At 44.2% G+C, this 26,542-nt stretch overlaps 1 protein-coding gene and 1 pseudogene across 1 annotated transcript in view; both read right to left on the bottom strand.

Annotated features, from left to right (window-relative positions):
* Window positions 1–24,580, bottom strand: part of GABRA2 (gamma-aminobutyric acid type A receptor subunit alpha2) — an 89,436-nt gene extending 64,856 nt beyond the window's left edge. Inside the window, exons 1-2 of the mRNA XM_066631750.1 lie at window positions 24,510–24,580; window positions 20,533–20,648 (exon numbers count right to left, since the gene is read on the bottom strand). Of these exons, the coding sequence (XP_066487847.1) occupies window positions 20,533–20,648; window positions 24,510–24,580 (187 nt within the window). The remainder of the gene's footprint in view (window positions 1–20,532; window positions 20,649–24,509) is intronic.
* Window positions 18,519–18,637, bottom strand: LOC136656310 (5S ribosomal RNA; annotated as a pseudogene).
* Window positions 24,581–26,542: the final 1,962 nt, after the last annotated feature.

Raw genomic sequence — 26,542 nt, 5'->3', positions numbered from 1 at the left:
GATTTCACAACAGTTTTAATTTGGAGCATTGCTTTGGGACAGTCCAGACTGCAAAAAACAGTTGATAAGAATTATGTTTACTTAGTGGTTAGCATACAGCTTCCTTTGAAAGAGGCTTTCAGTCCTTCCTGAAAATGGTACAACAGCTGGTTCATATAATATTCTGGAATTTGAAGTACTGTATAGAATTTGAAAAAATACAGAAGTCGAACAGGTGAACAGATGTACATTTTACTAAACTGACAAGGTTGACCAAGTTGGCCACCTGTCATTTACCTGTGTTTATTATGTTTTCCACGTTTGCACATTCATTCCCATGTAGTAGAACATGTGACAGTAGATGGGGACTGACTTGCTAAATATGGGAAGAAGAAGGAAGGCTAAAACAACAAGGGTTGTTTATCTCTTTCCAGGTTTCAGAGATGAATACTACATGTCTTTGTTGCTGCTTGTTGTTCATCTGAGTCACCCAACTTTGGCATCTGTGAACCTACCCCTATATGCAAATATGAACTTGCAGGCAACTCTACAACACAGCAAAAGTGAAGAACATGGATTTCAGTCCCACTGAATAAGATTAAGGGCACAATCCTATCCTGTGCTGCAACAGGCAAGCCAGAAGGCTTGCACTGTATCCAGCGCAGGATAGTGACGATAAGCAGCTTAGCTAGAGGCAAGGGGAAACTTTTCCTCTTTTCCCTGGGTAAGGGCTGCTGGTCCCAATGGGTCTCCTCGAACTTGCGCCACCTCCGGAGGTGGCACAAGTCCGAGGAGAGCAGAGCAGCCTGAGTTGCTCCATTCTCCCCAGGAACAGGGGTTGGGATTCAATATAAATGCAAGATCCCAGCCCTGCCTCCCACTTCCCGCCCGCCTCTGGAGCTGCCCTCCCCTTGCCCAGGAACGTCTCCGTCCTCCTCTTCCACACCCTGCCTACCTTTTCCGCTTGCGTTGGTTCAGCAGGGCCGACGCAAGCATCTGAGGGGAAGCCGGCGCAGAGTTTTATGTCAGCCTCTGCAGACCAGCGCTTCTCAGAGCGCCTGGCCAGCTTCCCCTCAAGGAGGTGCAAAAGTACTATATGGCTTGTTTGTGACCCTCCCAGGCTGGCCCAAGGGACTTGGGCTGGCCTAACTACTAGTTAGGATTGCACCCAAAGGCTGTGATTCTCTGCATGCTGAAGCAGAAGCAAGGTCAACTTAGATCAAGTACACTCCAAGAAAACCGACTGTAGACTAGCTTATATGCAAGTACTTTGGCATTTCTTGGTTGTGTGTCATCTGACACTGCACAGCTCTCTCATACAGATAAATCACTCTCTCAAGCTCACTGAGCCTCATCATTTCCTTGATTTGTTCTTCTTTAAACAGGGGCAGTTTTAATACAAAGAAACACATCTTGGGCATGTGTGCTAGTTCAGTCTATTTCAATGAAAACATCCTCCGGTGTGGCAGATTTAAGAACTGAAGCCATAGACTTAATTAGTGATATAGCTAAAGAGGGATGCTGTCACATTCCTTACACTTATATCTGTCAAAAAAATGCAGCTTACAATTTAGAAATCCAGCCAGACTCTGCCCCTCTTTGTGCCAATATCAGAATCATCACAAACTGCTGAAATAAGGTAAATTATAGAATAAAATAATTATCGACTGTTAATTCTGCCTATGTGCACGCTTAAATGACACCAATAGACTGATACAAGCTGCAATTACAGCTATCAGAACAAGCCTTATTGTCTTCGAAGGATTCCAGGGAAGGTGACTGACCATCAAAGTAAATTCACTTACTGCTCTTACTCACTTCATGCTAATATAAACAGATATTATATAAGTTTGGAACTTCATTCAAGAACACCAATCGTGTACTAACACTAACTTTTTTTCAAATCCATCCACAAAACTGGGTAAAGGCTTTTTCCATGAAGATTATGCTCTACCTTCCTCCTTAGGTCAAACTACACATTATTTTAGCCATGCCATTAAAACTGACATGGTTGGGAGCATGTGTTCTAAATAAAAGTTACAGGGGCCTGATCTACACCATAGCATGGGAAAGGGTTTTTTAAACTCTTTGGCCCTGCCAAGGTCCCAATGCAGATCAGTGGGAGTTTTCTTCTAGGGACAATCACAGGGGGAGGGGGCAATCCCAATCAGGACAATGGTGGGGGCAAAGGACTAAAGCTTCCATACTGTGGTTCCAATCTCCCCCCACATATGCACACACAACAGCTCCTGTTTCAGGGGAAAAGCACACAGCTATGCTTGTCACAAAAAAGTTCTAATAACACGTTTAGCAGAACATGTAGTTTGGCTGACTGTCTACTGCACTTCCCTATATTTGGTTCTCCTTGTCCTTTCCTCTCCCTTTACTACCCTTTTTCAATAATACCTTTATTGGCATATAAACGAAAATACAACAATCAGGCAAGAGATATTTTGGTAATTTGAAATAAAAAACTAGCAACTGCTATAGTAATGTTAGCCTGGTTGTCACCTAACAAAACGAAAAGGGGATCAATAAATGGCCTAGTAGGATGCTGTAGAAAAGGGTCCAAATACAACTTCCGAAGTGAACAGTGCGCTGGGCAATGAATCAAGATATGCTCTAGTGTGTCTGATTCGAGGTGACAGAAAGAGCATAACCTGCAGTTCTGAGCGATGCGGGAAAATCTGCCAAGATGATACGAAGAGGGAAAAATATTGAAATGCACGAGCATAAAAACCCTTCTAAGAGAGGGGTTAGTTAGGGTAACGAAATATTTGGAAGGCTGACCTGGTAAAGGACAAAAAACAAAAGAAAGAGGGGAACAAACTGGGTTAAGATCAGCAAAAAGAAAGGAAAATTCAGCTTTCCAGAGCCTAGTTTGAATTACCTTATAGGCACTGTTGACATCAAGGCCCACTAAAGATTCCAAAGTAAGATCTAGAGAATTCAATTTGGAATCAATTTTTAAAAACTAGCTAGACAAAAAAGGGTCTCTTAACAGATCATTAAGGAGGGAGTCAGATGGAAGGGACAGATGGAGCCGGAGCCAGAATTTGAATGTAATTTACTTTACTACCTTTACTACCCTACCTTTGTCACTTTCTCCAACATTAAAATTTAGATTCTAAATTATTTAGAAACAGAGTTTTGTTTCCCTTTTTGGTTATATTATTCTGTAACCATGTTGTTGTGAGACGTTAAGGAAGTGAATCAGCACAGTCTATGCAGTTTTAGCAATTTAGCAGGCAGGGTTAGCAGCAATCCATTTCCCAACCCACTCACCTCACTTCCTCCTCTCATGGTCCTTTATACTAATCAAGAAGCACATGTTCCAATTTGTTTAACAAGACCATGCAAGAATGGAGTGAGGTGAGTGGGTTGGGAAGCAGATCACCACCTTATGCGTGGTTTATTTCAGGCACGGGCAGCAGTAATCTGCTTCCCAAACCACTCGCCTCTTTCCTTCCTCATGAAGTCCTTTTAAACTTCTTAAGTGCACTTCTTAATATGTTTAAAAGGAGCACTTGAGGAAGGAGTGAGAAGAGTTAATAGAGAAGTGGAGATCAACATCCTGCTCAAAAGCAAGCAGGAACTGGCTCAATGCTGTGGGAACTGGATCATATACAGCAGGTTGGAGGGAAATGGCACAGACTTATGGTGAAGGGGATCCCAAGTCTGTTTGCAGTGCCACCTGACACTCAATGCAAGCCACACTTTTGGTCTCATTGATGGGCCAGCCACACACTAGGTATTTAAACGCATATAAGTGCACAAAAACAACAAACACAATGATCTAAAGTGTGCCTTTTTATATTCGCTGACATTAAAACATGTCAGTCCTGTTTTAGGACCTTATTCTGATTGTTTCTGAAAACACCATAGGTCACTTGAGACATTAATGAGCTTTCCAGTTTGGGTGGCACTAGGTAAATGTTACTGCTGTCAAGCACCTATTATACTTCAGATCATGAAATACTAGAAAAAATGGCCTCACAAATCCTTAAGGCAAGCACTGGTGCCTCCTCTCCACTATAACAGCAAGTATTTTCAGTACCCACCAGCCTATATTCGTTATGCAATGAGTTTTTGCCCAATGTGCGTTCTGTGCCCCCATTTAACTATTTTTAAACCAGCATTATGTGGCCATTCCACACCTTGCCTGAGCAATAAGTAGCGAACATCAAACTTGTCTCCTTGTTCTAAATACCCATGCAGTAAAAGCCTATGTATTCTTACTTAGAAGTAAGTCCCAATGTGTTCAGAGGAGCTTACATGCAGGATTACAGCTACAAAGAAAATCCAAGAAAAATAGTAGTTTGTGTGTATACAGGCATGCCCCCGTATCCACGGGGGTGTTTCTGGAACAGTTAAGTGAAACTATGGATATGAAGGAAAGCCGTCCCACCCTCCAGAAGCAAGGGGAGCCAACACAGGGAGGTCTATGATGGCTCATGGAGCTGTTAGGATTGTGCTGCCAATCTTTTAAGTGCTATGCTACACCAGCTATCCCAAAAAAGATAACTATTGCATTGGTGAAGCACTTGGAATATCACAAACACAATTAATCTCATGCAAATTGTTTATTTAATGCCCTATTAGCAATCTGTTAAAAAAAATCTACAGTATCACTTACACAAGCAAAGCACTGCTGTTCTGTCGCATCATCATTCAGACAGCAAGGTCTGTATAAGGCAGACACTGCTACTACTTAAATTGAATGGTTTTGTAGAAGTTCCATCCACAACAGCTTCCCTAGCATGAACCATCAGGCCTCCTCCTCTTCCACCTACCATGGAAGACTACACATAATCAGTATAGTGGCTGCCTTTATGGAGTCATTTACCTAAATTAGGGTGCACTCTTCGGTTTATATGCAATCCTAATCCAGATAGGATGCTGTTGCTTTTTGCCCAGGTGTCCTTTGTTTGATATATGAAAGTGATGCTGTAATGCTTGAGTTCCATTGCTAGCTGACTACAACAGAGGCACCCAGGATCATATTCAGGGACCTCAGAAGTGTTTTTAAGGTGGGGTGGCTCAAGATGGCAGTCAAGACAAGATGAACATTGCCTGCTTTGCAGGCGTATTTTTACGTATGCTTTTTAAATGAACAAAAAAGTTAACTCATAATATTCAATACTGTTGCATTTTAATCACAATCACACATAAAGTTTACATTATTAAGTCTGCATATTGGAGCCTGTCTTGGTGACGGTATAATTTATCCAGCACTGGTTCAGATCTGTCTTACTTTTTGCCTTACAGTAATCATTATGTACATGTGTATCTCCTAAAGCGACAGAACCATACAATAACGAAGATGGGAGGCTGCCAATGCTATCAGTGATTTCTATCCCAAGGTACTAAGCACCATTGAAATCAATAATGAATCATGACTAATGGCCCAATCCTATCCCCCACCATCTATCAGCCATGCTGATAGAGCCCCATGCTGCATGCAATGGTGGACAGGCAATCAGATAGATGGGAAGAAGTTAAGTAAAAATATATTCTATTTACCTTCCAGTAGGCCACCACATCACCAGGGTCTCTTCAGACCCGTGCCAGAAAGGGCCAGTTTTAGGAAATGTGGGCCATGCCTCAGCATGGATAATTCCATGCTGGGGCAACAGCTTTGGAGCAAGGTGGTGGGGGCAGCAGAAGTGGAGGGCCCTCACAAGCATGGGGTCCAATCAGCCAAAATGTCATAAGGGGGATTTGGTCCAATCAGCCAAAATGTCATAAAATTCCCTGTTTAGCTGACTTGGGTCCAGGGAAAGGAAGGGGGAAGGTCAGGATGAAAACCCAGGGATGGGATCCTTGTGCATTACGTTTTCCAGACTCACAAAGAGAGTCTGGTCCAACAAGAAGCTGACATAACATACCAAGATCCAGGTCTACAGAGCTTGCGTCCTGAGTACACTTCTGTACTGCAGCAAGTCATGGACTCTTTGCTCACAACAGGAGAGGGAGGAAACTGAGCGCTTTCCACATGCGCTGCCTCCGACGCATTCTCGGCATCACCTGGCAGGACAAAGTTCCAAACAACATAGCCTGGAACGTGCTGGAATCCCTAGCATGTATGCACTGCTGAAACAGAGACACCTGCGTTGGCTCGGTCATGTTGTGAGAATGGATGATGGCCGGATCCCAAAGGATCTCTTCTATGGAGAACTTGTGCAAGGAAAGCACCCTACAGGTAGACCACAGCTGCAATACAAGGACATCTGCAAGAGAGATCTGAAGGCCTTAGGGGTGGACCTCAACAGGTGGGAAACCCTGGCCTCTGAGCGGCCCGCTTGGAGGCAGGCTGTGCAGCATGGCCTTTCCCAGTTTGAAGAGACACTTGGCCAACAGTCTGAGGCAAAGAGGCAAAGAAGGAAGGCCCATAGCCAGGGAGACAGACCAGGGACAGACTGCACTTGCTCCTGGTGTGGAAGGGATTGTCACTCCCGAATCGGCCTTTTCAGCCACACTAGACGCTGTTCCAGAACCACCATTCAGAGCGCGATACCATAGTCTTTCGAGACTGAAGGTTGCCAACATGATGTCACACCAGAGATACATGAATTCTCACTAAATCAGTCACACAAGGTTTTACAAAACAGAAAGCAATCTCAGGTTTTCACACTGACTCCTTTTATGTTTAGTTTACTTTTTTTTCTTCTGGGCTAGAAGTTAATTGCATTTATTGCAGTATATGTAGACAAGCTTCCGCTCCAAGTTGCATAAGAGGAACGCTTCATGGTTTAAGCCCTGTTAAGCTTAATAATAACAACTACATCAGGGACTGTGCAAACTGCATCAGGGAATCAATACAGACAAAACAATCTGCAACTCTCTATCTACATAAGGATAAAATAGACCAACTTTTCCTGTTTAGGTTTCATTGTAAAGATTTTGACCAAGAAATATTTCAAAACTGATAAAAGTCCATTTTGTTTGTGCACCCCCCAATGAACACTCAAGACAGCGAGGGAGAAAGGGCCAGTACAGAAGGAGAGGCTCAGACCTGCAATTGCTGTGGCAGTGAAACACCTGTGGTGCGGAGGCTGGACCACTGGAAGGCACCAAAATCACATCTGTCCCCTAGGCTGGGAGTGCACTCGACTCCAAGCCTTGCCCCTTTCTCAGGCAGCGCAGCTCATCCAGGTCTATCCCATAAGGGGGAGGCAGCCGGACCACGGGCAGTGCCACCTCAAGCCACTGAGCCTCTGAGGCAGACCCCGCAGTCCCGGGCAGGACTCCGTCTATGCCCTCATGCCGCTGAGCCCCTGAGGACTGCAAGTGGGTTCTGCCCTGCCTATGCTGCCTGAAGGTGCATGCCAAAGTTCATCTCACGTCTTCCAACCCTCAACACCTGCCATCATAAAGTGACTGATGTCAGTCAGCAGAGGAAAAAAAAAAACCCAACCCCTGACAGTCTGGGGTAGGCTCAAAAACTATCTGCCATTGGCCAATCCTGGCAGGCAGCAAAAAATTCCTACCCGGTCCCAAACGGCGACCAGTAGAACTCAGACTGCTCTGGGGCGGGCGGGTGGGTATCAGTACTGTGCCCACGTGCAAAAGGATGAAGAGGGCTGGGTGCTGGTGCCTTAAGAGCCCTCTGAGACCGCCCAGCTCCAGTCCTGCTCCAATTCTCCCACATGGGAGGAGACTCTCGTGTTCCAGGCTGGACCAAAAAAAACCCCGATCTCGCTGCTTACATTGCACGATTGTCATACTCTAATAAAGATGGCAGATTCTCCCAACATTCCTATTTATCACAAAATCATACAAATTTAGAGTTGGAAGGGACCTTGGGGATTATCTACCCCAACCCTTGCACAGTACAGACAATTGCTACAGCATCCCTGACAGGTGGCTTCTCGACTGTACTTGAAAATCTCCTGTGAGCGAACACCAACAACTGCACAAAGCAGCCTATTTTTGTGCCTGACTGTTTTTGCAGTTAAGAAAGTATCTCTTATGTTCAGTCTAAATCTGCTTCCTTGCATTTTCAATCCATTGGTTCTAATCCTGCCCACAAAAGGTAAGTCCACCACTTATTTTGCATGGCAGCCCTTCAGATACTTGAAGACAGCTACAATATCTTCCCTCACTTCTCTCTTCTCCAGATGAAACATATCAAACTCTTTTAACTGTTTTTCATAGGACTTGGTTTCTCAATTGCTTACAGCGAAATCTTACAGCACAATCCTACCCCTTGGTTGAGCCAGAACAGTCATCCCTGCATTGGCTAAGAGTGTTGCAAACGTGCCATAAGGCACCTTTGCGTTTACTTGCAAACTGGCAGCACCAGCCCAGCAGCCTGCACCTGCCTGCCTATGCCACATCCCAACCCAGTGCTGGTCAGGTGCTACAGCACTAGGTGGTGCAGGGGCTGGGCAAGGATGGTAGGAGGCATGTAGGAGTCAGGGAAAGGGAATTTTTGGGTGGGGCAGGATGGAACAAGGGGAGGATCCAAACCACCTTCCCAGGCTTCGTAGCCCTACACAAAGTTTCCCAGCAATATAGCTGGAAAGCAATATAGCTGGTGTGGATTCGATAAGCCTCATAGGGATGGCTGAGGATAAGGGGAAATATATACCCTTACCCTGAGGAGACTTCCAGCTGCCTCCTGAGCTGCATTCGATACAGAGCAGGCTATGCAGCCTGGCTGCACCAGCACATTAGAATTGGGCTACTTGTTGCTCTCTTCCGAACCCATGTCCTCCTTAAAATGTGAATTCAAACCTGTAGTATGGTGGAGATGTGATCTTCATGCAGTCTGGACTCTAAGCCTCTACTAATGGCACTGCAACAACTTTTTTTGCATTTGCATCACACTGTTGGCTTAGTTTAACTTGTGGTCCACTATTAGCCCAACCCTAACCAATTTTCCAGCGCCAATGAAGTTGCAGCAACAGGGTACTTGCTGCATTCTGTGGTGGGAGGCAGTCTCGGAGCCTCCTTGAACTTATTGCGGCTGCACTGGTGATAGAGAGTTGGTTAGGATTGTGTTGTAAGGCTCCTATCATGTTCACATGTACTGCTGCTAAGCCAGGTCTCCCCAATCCTGTACCTGTGCCTCTGAGTTTTTGGCACCTGTGTGCAGAACTTTATATTTATCTTTGTTGAACTTCATATTGTTGGTAGGGGCCTAATGATCAAGCCTATTAAGATCATTTTGAATCCCTATTCAGTTTTTCTAAGGTGTTAACTGTCAACGCACCTCCAGTTTCATATCACCTGCAAATTTGGTAAACATCCTCTCTATCATCTCATTCAGGGCTTTCCTAAAAGTGTTGGAACAGTACAGAGTACAAGATAAAGTCCTGTGGCACTTCACTCAATGTCTTCCTTCATTTTGAAGAGGAACTATTTAACAGCACTTGTTGGAAATGATGATTCAACCAGCTTTGAACCCATCTAATAGTAATACCATTCAACCCAAATTTTACAATTTTTTCCCACAAGGCATTCATTGTCAAATAATTTGCTGAAATCTAGGTACATATCCACAGCATTCCCACGGTCTACCATTATTGGAACAGAAATAATCCATAAACTGCAATTGATCTAAATGTTACTCAGTACCATGCAAGTGATTTTATGATCATAATCATTTATGCCTTCCCTACATAGCATTATCTTAACAGTCTCATTCTTTGCTAAATCAAGAACTTCCAGAAAAGCTTCCACCCCTGATTTCTGTCAGTGGAAGCTAGTGAACCCAGTATTTGGAAGGACTTAAGATGCACCCCTCATAGTTTTTTGATCTGGAGGAAAGTGTAAGCCTCTCATCAAATTTTAAACATCTGCTCAAGATTAAATTGCAAGCAATGTAAAAGTGTTGTAAAAGTGTTTTATGGTTACTCTTCTATTCCTCAGAGAAACTATAACAATGTTATCAACACGATTAGTAACAAACCGACATGCTCTCTAACCTAAGGGGTTTGCTTCTTTTGCATGTACACAAGATACGTAGTGGAGATTTGGGGTACAATCCTAACCCCTTATGTCAGTGCTTTCCAGCACTGACATAAGGGCAATGTAGCTCTGAGGTAAGGGAACAAACATTCCCTTACTTTGAGGAGGCCTCCGTGAGTGACACCCAACTGCAGGATGCAGCACATTTCCCATTGGCACCGCTATGCCAGTGCTGGAAAGCACTGACATAAGGGGTTATGATTGTGCCCTTTCTTGCTTATAACAATAATTACTCACTCTGTAGAAAACAACAAGAAAACAAAAAAGAGGCCCATGGCACACTGAAGACTAATATATTGATCATAACATAAGTTTTTGTGCTTTACAGATGCATGAAATGAAATCCTCAATAGACAAGTATAAATACATGGATACAGCTAAATAAATAAATAAATAAATAAATAAATAAATAAAAACAGGAATGTAAGATGGCAAGAAATGAAAGTGACCTGGTCTTGTGATAAGCTTAAAAGTGTACAAGATAAGCATACTGAAAGTTCACAATTTGTGATAGCAACTTGGCAGCAATGCTAAGTTAATTAACTCTGTAATGTGATTTGAAGAAAACCATAGTGTCATTAAGGCTTGTGAAAATGGTGCCCAATCTCATTATACACTCTAATTCAGATGATTGTTTAATCTCTGGAAGTTGAGAAGAACCAATAGCCAGATCAGAAATTTAGGCACTCCTAAGAAATAATTAGTTTGAATAAGTCTGCCCCACTCGTCATGGTTCAGGATGTGGACTCACCTCCCTGCATTACAATCTCTGCGCATGAACTGGAGGTTGTCCATGACTTTGTGTACCCTGGCTCAACGATCTCTGACACTCTTTCTCTTGATACCGAACTAAACAAACGCATCGGTAAAGCAGCTACCACGTTTTCCAGACTCACAAAGAGAGTCTGGTCCAACAAGAAGCTGACATAACATACCAAGATCCAGGTCTACAGAGCTTGCGTCCTGAGTACACTGCAGCTGAGTGTACTGCAGCGAGTCATGGACTCTTCGCTCACAACAGGAGAGGAAACTGAACACTTTCCACATGCGCTGCCTCCGACGCATTCTCGGCATCACCTGGCAGGACAAAGTTCCTAACAACACAGTCCTGGAATGTGCTGGAATCCCTAGCATGTATGCACTGCTGAAACAGAGACGCCTGCGTTGGCTCGGTCATGTCGTGAAAATGGATGATGGCCGGATCCCAAAGGATCTCCTCTATGGAGAACTTGTGCAAGGAAAGCGCCCTACAGGTAGACCACAGCTGCGATACAAGGACATCTGCAAGAGGGATCTGAAGGCCTTAGGAGGGGACCTCAACAAATGGGAAACCCTGGCCTCTGAGCAGCCCGCTTGGAGGCAGGCTGTGCAGCATGGCCTTTCCCAGTTTGAAGAGACACCTGGCCAACAGTCTGAGGTTAAGAGGCAAAGAAGGAAGGCCCATAGCCAGGGAGACAGACCAGGGACAGACTGCACTTGCTCCCATTGTGGAAGGGATTGTCACTCCCGAATTGGCCTTTTCAGCCACACTAGACGATGTTCCAAAACCACCTTTCAGAGCGCGATACCATAGTCTCTCGAGACTGAAGGTTGCCAACAACAACTCCTTTTCCTTAAATGGCACCCCAGAGTTCATTGTTTCCTACGAATTCTCCTAATTGCTTGATCCATTATTTTCTGTCCAACCCCACAGTTTCTTCCATTTACCAATCTGGATGGGAACTCATAGTAGAGATGCAGTGTTCATAACTGGAAAACTATGCTACTGTGTTGTTGTTTTTTTCCTTCTCTCTTGCAGCAGGTAAGTGAGGAGGGTTAAACTGAGGGTAATACCTCCTTTGATCCATTAGAGACTTCCCCTATATGACACAAAATCACCTTCTTCTGTATAAATGAAATTATTATGAAATATTAGTATTGGTATGGAACTACAATACTTCTTAAGACCAGAATAGACTGTTGCTTTTTGAAACACAAGACTCTCAATCATATCTCTGTTCTCATACAACTATGAAATAGTGAAAATTATCCCAATCTGGGCAGTGCCACTGAGGTGCCAATTTCTCTTTCTCAACCTTGCCATTGTGTTAGACTTGGAGCCTGACCCCTCACTGCCATTCACACCTAAGGGGCAGGCTTAGTTGGCCTTCAGCCAGCGTGCTAGGGACTGTGCAGCAGTCCATTTTCCTTTCAGATCTCTGCCCACTCTCCCACTGATAACAGCCTGGGACTAATTGTTCACCTTATAGGGTCAGGTAGGATTTTTGCTGCTTGTCTGATTGGCTCTTTGTGGGTAGTTTTTCGCCTACCTTAGACCAAACATGAGGTGAAGTGTCTTCTCCTCTTACTCACCTTGGCTACTTTGTGCTGCAGATTAGTGTCAGCCAGGAAGTCTGAAGCAGATAATTTAGTGAGCACCCAGAGGTCAGCAAAGGTGGAGGGAACCCAGTGCCATTCCTCACAGGCCGGCTGGTTGGCTGACTCAAGGGACTGGGTGGGAAGCCCTCTGGCCCCAATCACAGATACCTCAATGGCTTCCTGGCTTGAGCAGGCTTATGTGTGTCAGCTGCCTCAGACCCTGAGGGGCTGATGTTGAGAAGCACGCACAGTCCTGTGATGGAACACAGCTTGGATTCAAGGTGGGAATGCCCAACCTGGAGAATGGCAACCAGCTGCTATCCCCCAAGGTCAGTCATCTACACTTCCTTTCCCTGCTACAGGTCTTTTCATCCATGTAACCACCTGTGAATAAAAGTGGCCCATTTTTCACTCAAGTTACTGTCTCGTGTGCTTACAGGGGAGGCAAATTTCCAATTTGTGCAGGCAAATTTCCAATTTCATTGCAAAGCCTGGTTATCCTGCCATTAAAATGTACCTAATATATTTACAGGATGCACTTGCATTTCTTCCAAAACAGTTTAGTCCTGTGCTGTAATACAGCTGTAGCAGCAACAAAAACAGAATAATAAAGAGGAGAAAGGCTCCTGCAGAACAAAGATGGCAAGCAATGTTACCACCGAGTAAGAGTGGGAAGCTGCTGAGATGATACAATAAAACTATAAACACACTGCAGAGCATTCAGAGTGACACCACATTTCAGAATCATCTTTCCCTTCCTTCTATCTTTTTAGCTTAAAAAAAGAAAAGCGGTCATATAACACGTATTAATGGAACATTGCTCTCACTAACTAAAACGACTACAGATTCCTAACACACCAGAGATGAAATTGTCATGCCAAGTTCTCTCATTTTGCTCGCATTGCCTTTTCTGTTTGTGAGGTTAAAGAAAAGGAAAGCATCATGAGGAAAACCATTCTCAGTGCTTCATTGCTTATACAGGCTGGATCCATGCTTACAGTGGCATCGCTAGGGGGGTGCGGGCCGCACTGGGTGACACGCACGGGGGGGTATCGTGCACTGGAGAGGGTGACAAGCTAAAATCACGGTGGTTAGGAGTAACCCCATCATTTTATATACCATTGGATGCGGAATTTTGGTTGGAATGTAATGCAAAAAACCTGAGTGAAATATCTCCTTTCTAGAAAAAGTTATGGCCAAAAAACTGGAGAACAAAAATGCATGGATCCCTATGGAAAGTGAAAGTGAGCCGGATCGCGCATTTACTCATGAGTAGATGAACTTGCCTTAGTTCGTCGGAAAGGGCAGGCTAAGAGGAATCCAACGACACCAAAATGGTCCTGATCCAGTAAATGCAGCCCCTCAAAACACCTGAAAAGGAAGTCCCTCCCTCCAAGCAGATGAATGTATTGAACCCTATGGAAAGTGAAACTAAGCCTCACGGTCGCGTTTACTCACGAATAAGCAAATGTGCCTTGGCTGGTGTAGAAGATCAGGTGAAGGAGAGTGCAAGGCTACCAGAATGGTCCTGATCCTATGCACCTGCAGTTAAACAAGAGCTCCAGAAGGCAGCCCCCACCCACTAAAAGGGATCAAAACAGGCTTAAGCTGATAAAGTGAACGTTTTTGAGACTTACAAAGCCAGGTGGATCCTGACAGTGATCTGGTTTAAACAGAAGTTCTTAAATTGAAATGGGCACTGTATAGGGCTGAAAATCTTACTGGTTTTGGAGGGGGGGTGTTATTGCTACAGAGGAAATTTACTTGGTGGACCAGGGCTGGTTTCTGCTTATTTAATTATTTGTTTTACTTTAATTATTTATACTTATTTATTTTAATTTGCCTGATGATGTCACTTCTACCATGACATCATTTCTGGTGGGTCTTGGACAAATTGTCATTCTAAAAAGTGGGTCCCAATGTTAAAAGTTGAGAACTGCTGCAATAAGGTGTTAGTAAGTTGACACCTGTGGGGGTTTGTGTGACACTACTAGTGATCAAAATCACTAAAATCATAATTTGGAAGAATAATACCATCATGTTATATATCAATCAATGTGTAATTTCATGCAGAATGTGTTCTATCTTTGTTCTATCAAAATGTACAGCCAAAAAACTAGTGGGAGCGGAGTGATGGTACATCACCTCACCTACCACCTGGGGTGTTGCCCCACCCACTGCATGGGGGGGGGTGACGCGCTGGCATCCTGCACCAGGTGACGTGAACCCTAGTGACGCCACTGCATGCTTATACAGGCTCCTGTTTAAAAAAAAAATTAGGAAATTCCTGCATGGGGTGGAGAGATGGAGGGAGGTTCACTAAGAAACCCTACACCTACAGCTCCCCAAGTCAGTCTTGTCCTGGCCAGTGGCGTAGCTAGAGCGGGTGCAAAGCACTAAGTCTTGCAGGGAGCCTCACCACAGAATGCAAGGGGCCCCTTCCCTTGCATATGCATCTGTTTTGCTCCCACCACCTGGAATGGCTTCACAGGGTCTTCACATGCTGGCTAATAGGTTTAGTAAAGAGCTTATCCTTTGCTTTAGAAGCATTGAGGAATAGCTATCTGAAGCTGCCTTGTTTCCCTTACACAGGGTGTCACAGTAATTCTTGTGGCAGAAATCTCTACTTGTGCCACAATAGCAAGAGCAGGGATTTTCTGACTTTCTACTTTGAGGAAACTCTTTCCAGGAGTTGCAGGAAGCCTTGCATGTTACAGTGGAGCACTTAGAAGAGTGTTGGAGAAGCATTCATACTTTGTGCAAATGGAGTGACGAACAGACCTCTTGGTTTTCTTGTGAGAAGTAAGAGTATACCACAGAATATAACCAACATTCATCCATGACTGCATATTCCAGGGAAAGACTGAGAGCACTCAAGCTGTCTTTCAGGGAATCCTTCACCATTATCTTCTCATTGAGGGATTTCTGATTTGAACAATCTCAGGGTTCTGTAGGATACTGTTTGAAAACTACTGAGGTGAGTGATAAGAAATTATTGAGATCTGAGACTATGCACCAACAAGGAAGAATTCAAGGTAGTTCTGTCAGCACTATACTCTGCAAGCCATTGACCTGAAGACACATATGGACAATATTTCTAAGCACATTACTCAGAAGAAGGAATAATTGGCACTGAGTGAACCTACTTCTACTCCTGTGTTTAGAACAGGATGTGTTTGTTGGCTCCAAGATTCAGGAGGACCTATCTCAGTGTTGGCTCCAGGACTGAGAAGTAATTAAATCAAGGAGATCAGGCACTCACACTGGAGCCTCTTAATTCAGAAGATATGGGATGCATTTAGCAAAAACTCATTCATATTGCCCCTGATCTTTTGCAGTGCCCATGGAAACTAAAATTTTTAGTGCTTATGCCTTTTGCAAATGCCCAAACTTTCCATATAGGAACTATCAGTATTTATGGCAAATACTTTAAATTAGGATTTTAGTAGGGAATATATGTATGTATTATTTTAACTGACGCCTGGGAGGGGGGAACCCAACAAAGCCACTATGGAATATGTTCATATATAAGCATAAATAGAAACTAAAAAGTTGTTATCAAAATATAGTATTAACAGAAAAGTTATTCCTTTAGTGTAGGATTCATGCAGGTTGATGGGTGTTATGAAACATTATTTGATTAAACACATGACATATTTTCACCATATTTTCAACCATATTTTGCATTAGATGATTCCATAATCTGAGAATATTAAAAAGTTCTTAATCCCCTTATTTTCAAGGTCTCTCCCTATATTAACAGGCAGCCTAAGCCTATCCCTTGTGGCTCCACCAGGCGCAGCAGTACCAAAATGGCTACTGTTGTGTCCAGCGACACTGCCAGGACTGCCAGAGGTCTCCTCGGGGGTGGCCCCAGACCCCGAAATTGGGGTTCTCAAATCTGCACTAGCTATTTTGCCAGTGCAGACTTGCAGGTCTCCATGTCGGGTTTCGCAACCCGACATGGAGGATAGGAAATGCTAGAGCAGAGCTCCACAGTCCCACCCAACTTCCGGCCAGTTCCTTTGTCCACCCTGCCCTCCCCTTCCCCCCTGTTCCACCCACTCCCCACCTCTCCCACCCCAAAAATACTCACTGCCGGTTGGCGTTCAAGGAGCGCCGGCCGGCCCTCCACACAACACTGAGAATCAGTGCCAACTCGCAATGGCCCAGTGCTGGTGGCACCTCCTCTCCGGGTGCCATGGACATGCGTTATGGCATGAAGGTTAATAGGATTGAGTTCTAAATACAGAAATACATTACTCCCTGAAACTTGCTAAACCAGATATAATTCTAAATCTTAGAAATCAAACAGAGGTTTAAAAAAGATCAAAAACATTACTGTCAGCCAGATATACAGCCAGTACATCCATTTCAGATAAGTAGGAAAAACAGACATGCAAGTCTCCTACTTTCTCTGTTACAGAGAAACATGGCAACCAACCCATGGAACAATAGATTGCAGACCATGAATTGCATGTCTTTTTTCCCCATATTATTTTGCAGTAAAGGTGGGAAAAATAAAATTCATTTAAAAATTAATCTCACTGGAACATTATTTCTTCAACTCATCAAGTTAGTAAAAATCTAAAAGCACAATCTCATGCATGTCTGATCAGCCCATTTATTTCAATGAAACTTGCTGCCAGGTAAATGCCTATACAATTGCAGCCTAAACATAATCTAATAAAGAAACTTTTATAATCATTCATGTGCAGTGGTTTACACCACAAGTGACCAAATTATTGGGGGGGGGGGGATAAAATACAAATGCCACATCTTCAGATAAACCAAGTGCCAAACTCATTTAGGAGCTCCAAAGAGAGACATACAGTATGCATTTCAAAAGCCAGAAAGCAGAGTAGTAATAGCTGAAGTCAATAAAACACGACCATGAAGCCTCCGGAGCAGGAGGTGGAAGTCAAGGCTCCATATGTCTCAATCCAATTCTTTGTCTTTATCTTGTAACCAGGACAGCACTCTATCCAGCGTAGGATAGTGTCCAGAAGCAGCTTAGCCAGAGGCAAGGGAAAACTTGGTAAGGGCTGCTGGCTCCTGTGGGTCTCCTTGGACTTGTGCCACCTCACCTCTCCCTGAGAATGGCGGCTGGGATCCGGCATAACTGCCAGATCCCAGCCCCGCCTCCCACTTCCCACCCACCTGCCCCCGGGGCCGCCCACTGCCACCCTCCCCCGCTCAGAAAAGCCTTCCTCCTGCCTCCTCCTTGCCTCCCCCCGCCTACCTTTGCGGCTTGCGTCGGCCCAGCAAGGCCACCACAAGCCTCAGAGAGGAAGCCAGCGCAGAGGCTTGCCTCAGCCTCCACAGGCCGGCGCTTCTCAGTACGCCGGCCTGGCTTCCTCTCGAGGAGGCACAAACACGCCTTACAGCACGTTTGTGGCCTGGCTGGGCCGACACAAGCCAAATCATTTCTAGGATTGCGCCCTAAATCAAAGAAGAGAGAAGAAGCAGTTAGGGCCTTTCTGGACCACCATTTGACTGTATTTCAAAATAAACACATAACTTATTTATTTGTGAGTATCCAAATGGTTAGTCATCTTCCCAAGCTCAAATGCAACAACTATCTTGGATAATTTCAATGGGAAAGTGGATTACAAATATTGTAATAAAATAATAGAGACAGTTACTGATAAAAAGCAGTTCCTTCCTCAATCCATCCCTAAATTAGCACTGCAAAAGTGAAGTTCCTCTCTGTCTCCCAAGTTAATGTTTCTGTTGTGCTAAGGTGAATTATGCAGTTGCATGAATTTTATGGACCATGCTGGATAATACATGTGACATTACAAACCACAAGTTCTCACAATCACCTGAATTTTTCTTAGGCACATATCCTAACCAACTTTCCAGCACTGACATAGCTGTGCCAATGAGGTATGTGCTGCATCCTAAAGTTGGGTGGCAGTCACGGAGGCCTTGTCAAGGTAAGGGAATGTTTGTTCCCTTACCTTGGAGCTGCATTGCTCTTACCTTGGTGCTGGAAGGTTTGTTAGGATTGTACCCTTAGTTGGTTTTTTTTAATGGCTTAAACTTTTTCAGAGGCTGAGCACTGCCCTGCCAAAGCACTTAAAACCAAGGGAGTGTTCATGCAGAGCTTAAAACAACAAACCAGATAGTAAAAACCAGTAACAAGGTTACCCCATCCCAGTCACAATGGTTGTCAACCTTCAGTCTCGAAAGACTATGGTATAAGCCTACAGCACCTGGTATTTCCAGGCGGTCTCCCATCCAAGTACTAACCAGGTCTGACCCTGCTTAGCTTCCAAGATCAAACAAGATTGGGCATGTGCAGGGTAACAGAACCATAGTCTTTCGAGACTGAAAGTTACCAACCAACCAGTCACAATGCAGAGTCACATTCTGGACCTTGTTTCTCTTCGCTTTGTAAAAATGTGTTTCCTTGCTAAAGAATCTCACATTACAGAGCAAAGCCAACTACAGTAGATCATTTATTATTTCTTTTCCTAATGTAGCAACAGTGCTTTTCCTACTGATGGCAAGGCTATGCCACTCTACTTCTTTGCTTGGGGGCAGAATATCATTAAACTAGAGACAGTTTAGCAATCTTAAATTCAAGGAATGAGGGCATTTTCCATTTAGGAAAGCCTAGGTGAAAGACAGACATTTCAGCAGTATGCGTGAGACATTTCCAGCTCCTTTCTTTCTGAACTCCAGCAAAGACCATCCACAACAGAGGTGATAGATAGAGGTGTGCATCACTTAACGACAGGGATACAGGGACAGGATTCTCCGATCCCCGTTGTTATGCGATTAGGTCTAAGCGAACATTCAGCCCAATCTAGTGCCTTTGTTGTGAAACAGACATTCCCTGACAGACATTCACAGGCTGCACAGGCTACTGGAGACTGATTGCCTCTTCTTTGCATTAAGAGCCTATCAGTTGTGTAAACAGACACTTTGCTGTAGGCTATGGGAGACCTCATTGCAGGCCATATCCTATCTAATTTTCCAGTGCTAGTGCATCCCTCCTCCAGGTAAGGGAATGTTTGTTCCTTTCCTTGGGGCTGCATTGTGGCTGCACCAGCACTGGAAAGTTGGATAGGACTGGGCCCTGCTTCTTTAAGAGCCTCTTTGTTGTGCTTTGACTACTGTCATATATGTGGTCCGTCATTAAATTGAACACACCTTATTGTGTGTGTTGTTACGTGACACACACCTTATTGACAAATGCTAGTTATAAAGAAAGGAATGCTTTCTGTTTGCACTGATTACTATTGAGAATCAGTCCACTAGCTTCAATGGTAGCTCAATGGTCAGAACCTTGACCCCATTAGGATAAATAGGTCCTACAGCAGGTCCCTTGAAATACAGCAATACTTTAGAGTATGCTGATGATACTTTCCCTGAAAGTCAAATACTGCATGAAATAGCACTATTGGAGACATCACTGATCTCTGGCCCACAATGCACTGCTCTCACTGGTTAGAATGGCTGTCAATCATGCTGGGAAGAAGGCACTATAACAAATCAATGCTGAAGAAAGCAGCATTAGCTAAAGTATGCCTACAATAGCACTATATATTTGCATAGGATTACTCAGCTGAGAGTCTTGCACACAATATTAATCCAATTCCAAATTACCCAATTAAAATAAAATAATGTAGACTAAGAATAAAATAACAAATATCTTTCTCTCCCCTCTCCCCATTCACAGGACTAGAAATATATTTCAAATTTCTAGAAACCAGCATCTAATTTCTTGGACCTATTGTCAAAATCTTAGGCATTACTACTGAATGGATTGACAGTGGCGTCACTAGGGTTTGCATCACCCTGTGCAAGAAGCCAGCATGTCACCCCCATGATGGACCTCTGCCCATGCAGTGGGCAAGGCAGTGCCCCAGGTGGTGGCCGGGCAATACACTTTTGCCCCTCCCCCACTGGTTTTTTTGGCTATAAAGTTTGATAGAACAGAGATAGTTCAATGAGGTCTGTTTCTTTGCATTCTTCATGAAATTACGCATTGAATTATATAACATGATGGTATAATTCAAAAATATCAAAATTTAAAAATTTTTAGCCAGTAGCGACATCACCCAACTATGTGCGTCACCCGGTGTGGCCTGCATCCCCCACCACATTCCACAAAGCAATGCCACTGGGATTGAACTAAGGGTCAAAATTATAAGGGATTATAATCAACTAAAGGTTGAATTTTTATTTTAATCCAGTTTTATTCATTACCTCCTAATCCGGGTCTCAGACGATTATCATAACCATCCAGAAGTCTGTCTAGAATTCTTGTAAAGATTGTGATGTTTTTTGTTGCTTCATCTTCATTGGAGTCAGCCAATGTTGATCTAAATAAACATATTTTAAAAATCTGATAAGCATGATCTATGTACATTCAATATGCAGTTTAATACTGTTGCTTAGCTTTAATACATGTTATTCAACTATGTCACATGTTTCTTACTGAATTATCATCTTTAGTTTGTCAATTCACTCTTTGATTCCGCCCTGCAACTTATAACTCAATTCTCAAGTTTATCATTCTCCTTTTATTCTTTCCCCTTCTCATTTTTTGATTTCTTACTGCTTCCCTCCTCAACTGAGCCTAGTCAAAGCTTTCCCACTGCCTGCTGATAGGTAACTGCCCAGCAGCAGCTGAATTTTATCCTCCAGTCCAATTGTGCCTCTTTGTTTAGTCCCAATTCTTTTCAGACAATCAGAAAAAAAGAAAGAAGCTAGTCACTGTTGGCAACAAAATACTAGACTTGAGGGATCCTGGTCTGATCCAGTTAAGTACTTCTGTTCTTAAACATGGAAGGAAGGAAGGAAGGAAGGAAGGAAGGAAGGAAGGAAATGGTAGCACTTGGCCAGGTTACTTGCAATCCACATGTGAACTACAATTCAACACTTGAAAATCAATGTTGTAATCAATAGCAATATTTAGTTTTACTTAAGGATGAACCACATGGCTTGTAACAGTGAACTCCTTGCCCACTACACCCACAACCTCACTGAATTTCAGGCCCAGCTAATAAAGGGATTACTGCCAGGCAGAGCATCTTCCCATCATGTCCAAGGTACACTTCAGAGGTAAACAGCAGGTAAACCCTCCCAGGTAAACAGCAGAGAGAACTCATTGTTAGATGCCTTATAAACTTCATCCATAAGGCTGAGATACATCTGTTGGGCTAGGACAACTTAGAAACAACAATTCCTATGCATCCCTGTGGCAAAGGATGCTCCTTAGCATGCATTCCTAAAGAAGAAGCCTACATACTCTCTGCTATTGCCAGTTAGGCCTCCCCTTTCCAAAAGCAACAATCCAGTCCTATCCAGGCCAACTGACATTCTACTGCCTCTTCCATACTCTGGCAGTGTGCAAAGTAGCTCACCGCTGAGGATGTTGGTGAGAAGGCCAGAGCCCTCCTGTCCATGTTGTTGACTCTCCCACTACCTGCCAAAGCAGGTACGTCAGAGGGAGAGACGGATGGGGCAGGGTAAGGGTGGAATGGAGTGAGGATGAAACCAGGTGGTGAGGGGGAGGCTGCAGGAGTGGTGGATCCAGCAGCAACGGCCAAACGCTGGATCCTATCCTGCTTTCTGCATCCTTCCTGCCCCTTTCTCTTCCTGGAGTTGTGCTACTGAAATTGCTAGCGCAGGTCCAAGGACACTCATTGTGGGCTGGGAGGCTTACAGAGGTATAAGGGGATTTAACAGCCAAATCCTATCCCCAGCACTGCTGCCAGGTGCAGCAGTGCAAAAATGGCTACCACTGCATTCATCAGCGCCACCGGGGCTGCCGAAGGTCTCCTCAGGGGAAAGAGACTTTTGCTGGAGCTCATCACCAGCACTAGAGGCCATAGGATTGGTCCCTAAATCGCCTTTCACCTCTGAAGCCTCCCAATCCACCCCCCCCCCCCGCACAATGGATACAGCACGCCTACTTCTGGTGCAAATGCACCAGCAGGGAAGGAAGAATAAGATTGGGCTGTAAGTTTGTGATGTAGGGGACCAGCTAGCAAGAAGAGTATGGAGCTCTCTCGGATGTGACCATATTCTGACATTTCTCAGGGAATTTTCAGTTATAAGAAAACACTTTTTTCAACATATTTGGAGAGAAAAAGGAGTTAAATACTTGGCCTAGGGAACTTGACCATCATCCATTTTATGAATTTCAGTCTCACATTTTGAAATGACCTGGCAGTCAAAAAATAACAGTCCTGAAAAAAGTGAGCTCTCTCTTTTAAATATGCATATTTAAGAAACGTTAAGATACAACATGGAAATTCAATTCTATTGGGGTATTTTGCTGATCAAGATGTTTAAATAACTGGTAGTTGGATCTTTTCTGTGGGGGAGGTGCGCATAGCACATGGAAATTCTGCAAAATATTATAAAATGTTTATGTTCTTCATTACTCATGACAAACATACAAAATGTTGCAACTATTGCAATGATGTTAGTCTGCTGTACAGCTTTAACTGGTGTTGAAAAGCTAATACACTTTAGTTGGTGAAATCCAAATCAAGGCCTTGTAGAATGTATTTGGGAATTAATTCTTCTGCACATATCTTTTCCCATCTTGTTTTGCACAGATAGCCTAATAAATAATAATAACAACAATAACAATGACGTGATACTTAAGATACTACATGAATCCCTTCCATGCACATTTAAAAACAACATAAAAGCAGATGCTACAGCTCCAACTCCAGGTGAACAATTAAAGCTATTCTTCTGCAAGATTAATTACTGTAATGTGAGCACAGTATGAACTAAAGCAAAATAATCAATTAAGAGAATACTATTTTTAAATAGACAAAAGGAAATTTTTTTGACAAATTAACAAAGCCAGAATGTTACTTTAGTCTACCTATTCAACAGCACGAACAAAGCATGTTGATGTAAATTCTTGAAATCTGTAGTTTATCCAGGACACTTCTCTCACAAAATCCATAATCACTTGATTTGTATCCTAAACAGTATTTTATAGGCAACCTGTCATTTTCTCAGCATTTTCAGTTTTTAAATACAGTTTTTAATACTTGCAGGATATATAAAGGCAGATATTTATACAACTATTAAAGAAAGTCTTGTACTTCAAGTCAAGATATTAGCCAGCTTCCATTAGTAGTCAATCTGAGACTAATCCTGAAAATCATACTAGTAAGTGTAGTCTTCAGTAACATGGATTGTCTTATTGACATCACTAACGACTTACTCACTTGAGTAAGATCGACAGGACAGGGCCCGCTGTAGCTAAAGTAGTACTGCAGCTTCCTTTGGAGGGTTAGATAAAACCAAAAATACATTTAAGGAAAGTAGTATTTAATTCAGGCCAATGAGAAATGTAACCAGTTAAGGTAGCAAAGATTTGCTATGCTGCATTTTACTCTAAGTCTTGAGGTTCATACGATTTTGAATAAAATTAAACACAGTAACAGAATACTCTATTGCAGTTCACATTGTGAATCTACCAACAAAATGAAGTTACTAATCACCTTTAGTGGGATGCATAGGCCAGGTTAATCCCTAACCAAAACACAGATTTTTAAGTGGTCTTCTATGATGACATATAGTTTGACATATAGTTGACAAACTATAGTATGACATTTTTGACATATAGTTCTTTAAGCAACATAAAAAGTTGATTAATAAAGCAGGTTATTGTTTTATTTTATGGGATTGTGGAATTGTATACTATCTCCACCTAGAGGTTTAAAGATTAAATGTCTCAAGGTTCTGTTATGCTGACCAAAAATATCCCCCATCCCAACACACATCTATATGCAAAGCACCCCATTATCTTCAATGTTTGGGGTTGTTACTGGACAATCGATTCCATATTATTTTAAGGATAAGGATAAAATCAACTAGACAGTGACATAGTGACTCCAGAAAACATTGTACAGCATTAAAGGTTGCACAGAAAATCATACAATAGTTTATTTTTCCTTTTCTTTCAGAGGTAAACCTGAAATTTCCTACTAATTTTTAGAATGACTTGTTTAGGACAAGTTACTAACATTCACCAACCTCAGAATATCTTCCTTTGCTTTACTTGCTCAGGGGTACTGACAGATCTTATATAAAGAATACATTTTGGGTCCCTATACCAATATACATAGAAGCTCATTACAAGAACTGACTACCAAAAAGCAAAACACAATCTCTGTTGCTATTTATCAAGAAGCACCACCTCCTCTCACCTTGCAGACGAACACACCAAGAAAATAAGAAGAACCAACTGCATCATATAGGACATCAATTTCTTCTTCATAGCTGCTTCCTTGAAAAACCTAAAGATGCAAAAGGGGGGGAAACCCCACATGGCTCAAGTCAGTTTCCAACCAGGCAATGATTTCAATGTAAACCAACCAACCAATAAATAAATGTCACTTTAATGGAGGCTTTAGATTCAGGGGTTTCTGAAGTACTTTCTCCCCAACTAGCAACTTATTAGATCTCCGTCATCCTCCCAGATCTTGCGTTGTTCTACATGCAGTGCATAATCAGAAATGACATACGAGCAGATGCATCAAATGTTGCTTCCCCCATCATATAATATAAAAAGATCCAAGACTTTTCCTCCTTTAAAAAAAAAATACAGTCAATTCATCAGTTATTCCTCCATCTAAAAAGAAAATGCAATTTAAGGAAGACAAGGGAAGGAGAGAACATTTGCAAGAGGCTTCAGTGACACTGCTGGGAACCACAGCGGTTTGGTTCCTTCTAAATACTGAACATGTTTGACAGTTCTTTCAAAAAAGGACTGCCACAGTCCAGGACAAATTTCAGATCTAAGCATCTATTCACCACCACCAAGACAGTCACAGTGCAGGGCAAAGTTGCCCAATTTTGTGTTCTGGGGAGGGGGGGGGAGGCTTCACTCAAAGCACATCTTGGCTGAGAGGGAGATGTGCCAGGCAAACCCCCACAACACACACACACACAGTCCAATTCTATACATGTCTACTCAGAATCAAGTCCTACTGAGCACAATGGGCCATTCTCCCAGGGAAGTGTCCATAGGATTTCAGCCACACACACATCCCAATCCAATGCATGTCTACTCAGAATCAAGTCCCACTGAGTACAATGGGGCATACTCCCAGGAAAGTGTGCACAGGATTGCATCTCCCCCCCCCCACGCCTCATTTGAATCCCTATGCCTGGCCACCAGCACCCACCCCCCTCAAAGCCACTCACACTTTCCAAGGAGGGGGGGCGAGGAAGAGGGGGGGGATAACTGGAGAGAGCCTACCTTGGGAGCACCAGAAGGCGCTCAAAGGAGCACCCGGGGGGGGGGGAGGAAAAAACAAGCCCAGACTTGGTGAGGCTGAGGAGACAGTCCTCCCTCGCGCAGCTGTGGAGAGGGGGGGCAGCAGAAACTTGGAGGGGGGGAGACTACAGCAGCAGCAGCAGCCCTGTGCAGAGAAGCTGGTCCAGAGTGGGCTGTGTGTGCGCGCGCAAGCCGGAGAGCAGTAGCAGAGCGAGGCGGGGGGAGGAGGACGGCAGTTCTTCGCGGGGGGGGGCCTTGTGTGCCTGTCTGTGTGTGACTGTGTGAGGAGAGAGAGCGCGAGCGGGAGGATGGAGAGGGGCGCGCGGCGGCGCGCGCACAGGCAGCAGCTGCAGCTGGCACACGCCCCGGGGGCTCCTGGAAGGAGGCGGGGAGGGGGCAGGAGCCACGGGGGCGGAGCCGCCCAGAGCCTGGCGGGGGACCAGCCCATCCCTGGTCCAGCCTGGCTGGCCCGTGGCTCTCGCAGCCCCTGGGCTGGCAGTAGCGGTGGTGGTGGGGATGGGGATGGGGTGGGTAGCATCTGATCTGCCGGGTCCTAGCGCGGGGCATTCTCTGCCTCGCCTAGCAACCGGGCACCACTGGAGCGGGTGGCTGCTTGCCAGGCAAGGGGCTGGGCATGAGATCCCACACGGGGCATGTGGCTGAGCCCTGGCCCCTTAGAAAGGGCAGTGCCCCAGTCAGATCTCCATCCAGTCCTTTCCACATGGGCCAGGGCTGCCGCCTTGGTTCAGGGCGCGTCCTTTTTCCCTTGGGAAGGCAGGCAGGCTGGAACTGGCAGGCTGGCATCCCGATCACCACCACCCCCGGAGTGCAAGAAGCAGCAGGTTGACCTCCACACTGGTGGCACTGGGGAGCGTTTGTGTGGCTGGCTGGCTGGCTGCCTCTCTCTCTCTCCCCCTGGGCTGCTGCAGCTGCTTTGACGAAGGCTGCCTCCCCGTGCCA

This window comes from Tiliqua scincoides, chromosome 6, assembly GCF_035046505.1.
Source record: "Tiliqua scincoides isolate rTilSci1 chromosome 6, rTilSci1.hap2, whole genome shotgun sequence".
In the NCBI taxonomy this organism is placed as follows: Eukaryota; Metazoa; Chordata; class Lepidosauria; order Squamata; family Scincidae; genus Tiliqua; species Tiliqua scincoides.
Note: the sequence above shows the minus strand (reverse complement) of the source record. Positions and strands in the feature narration are given on the sequence as shown.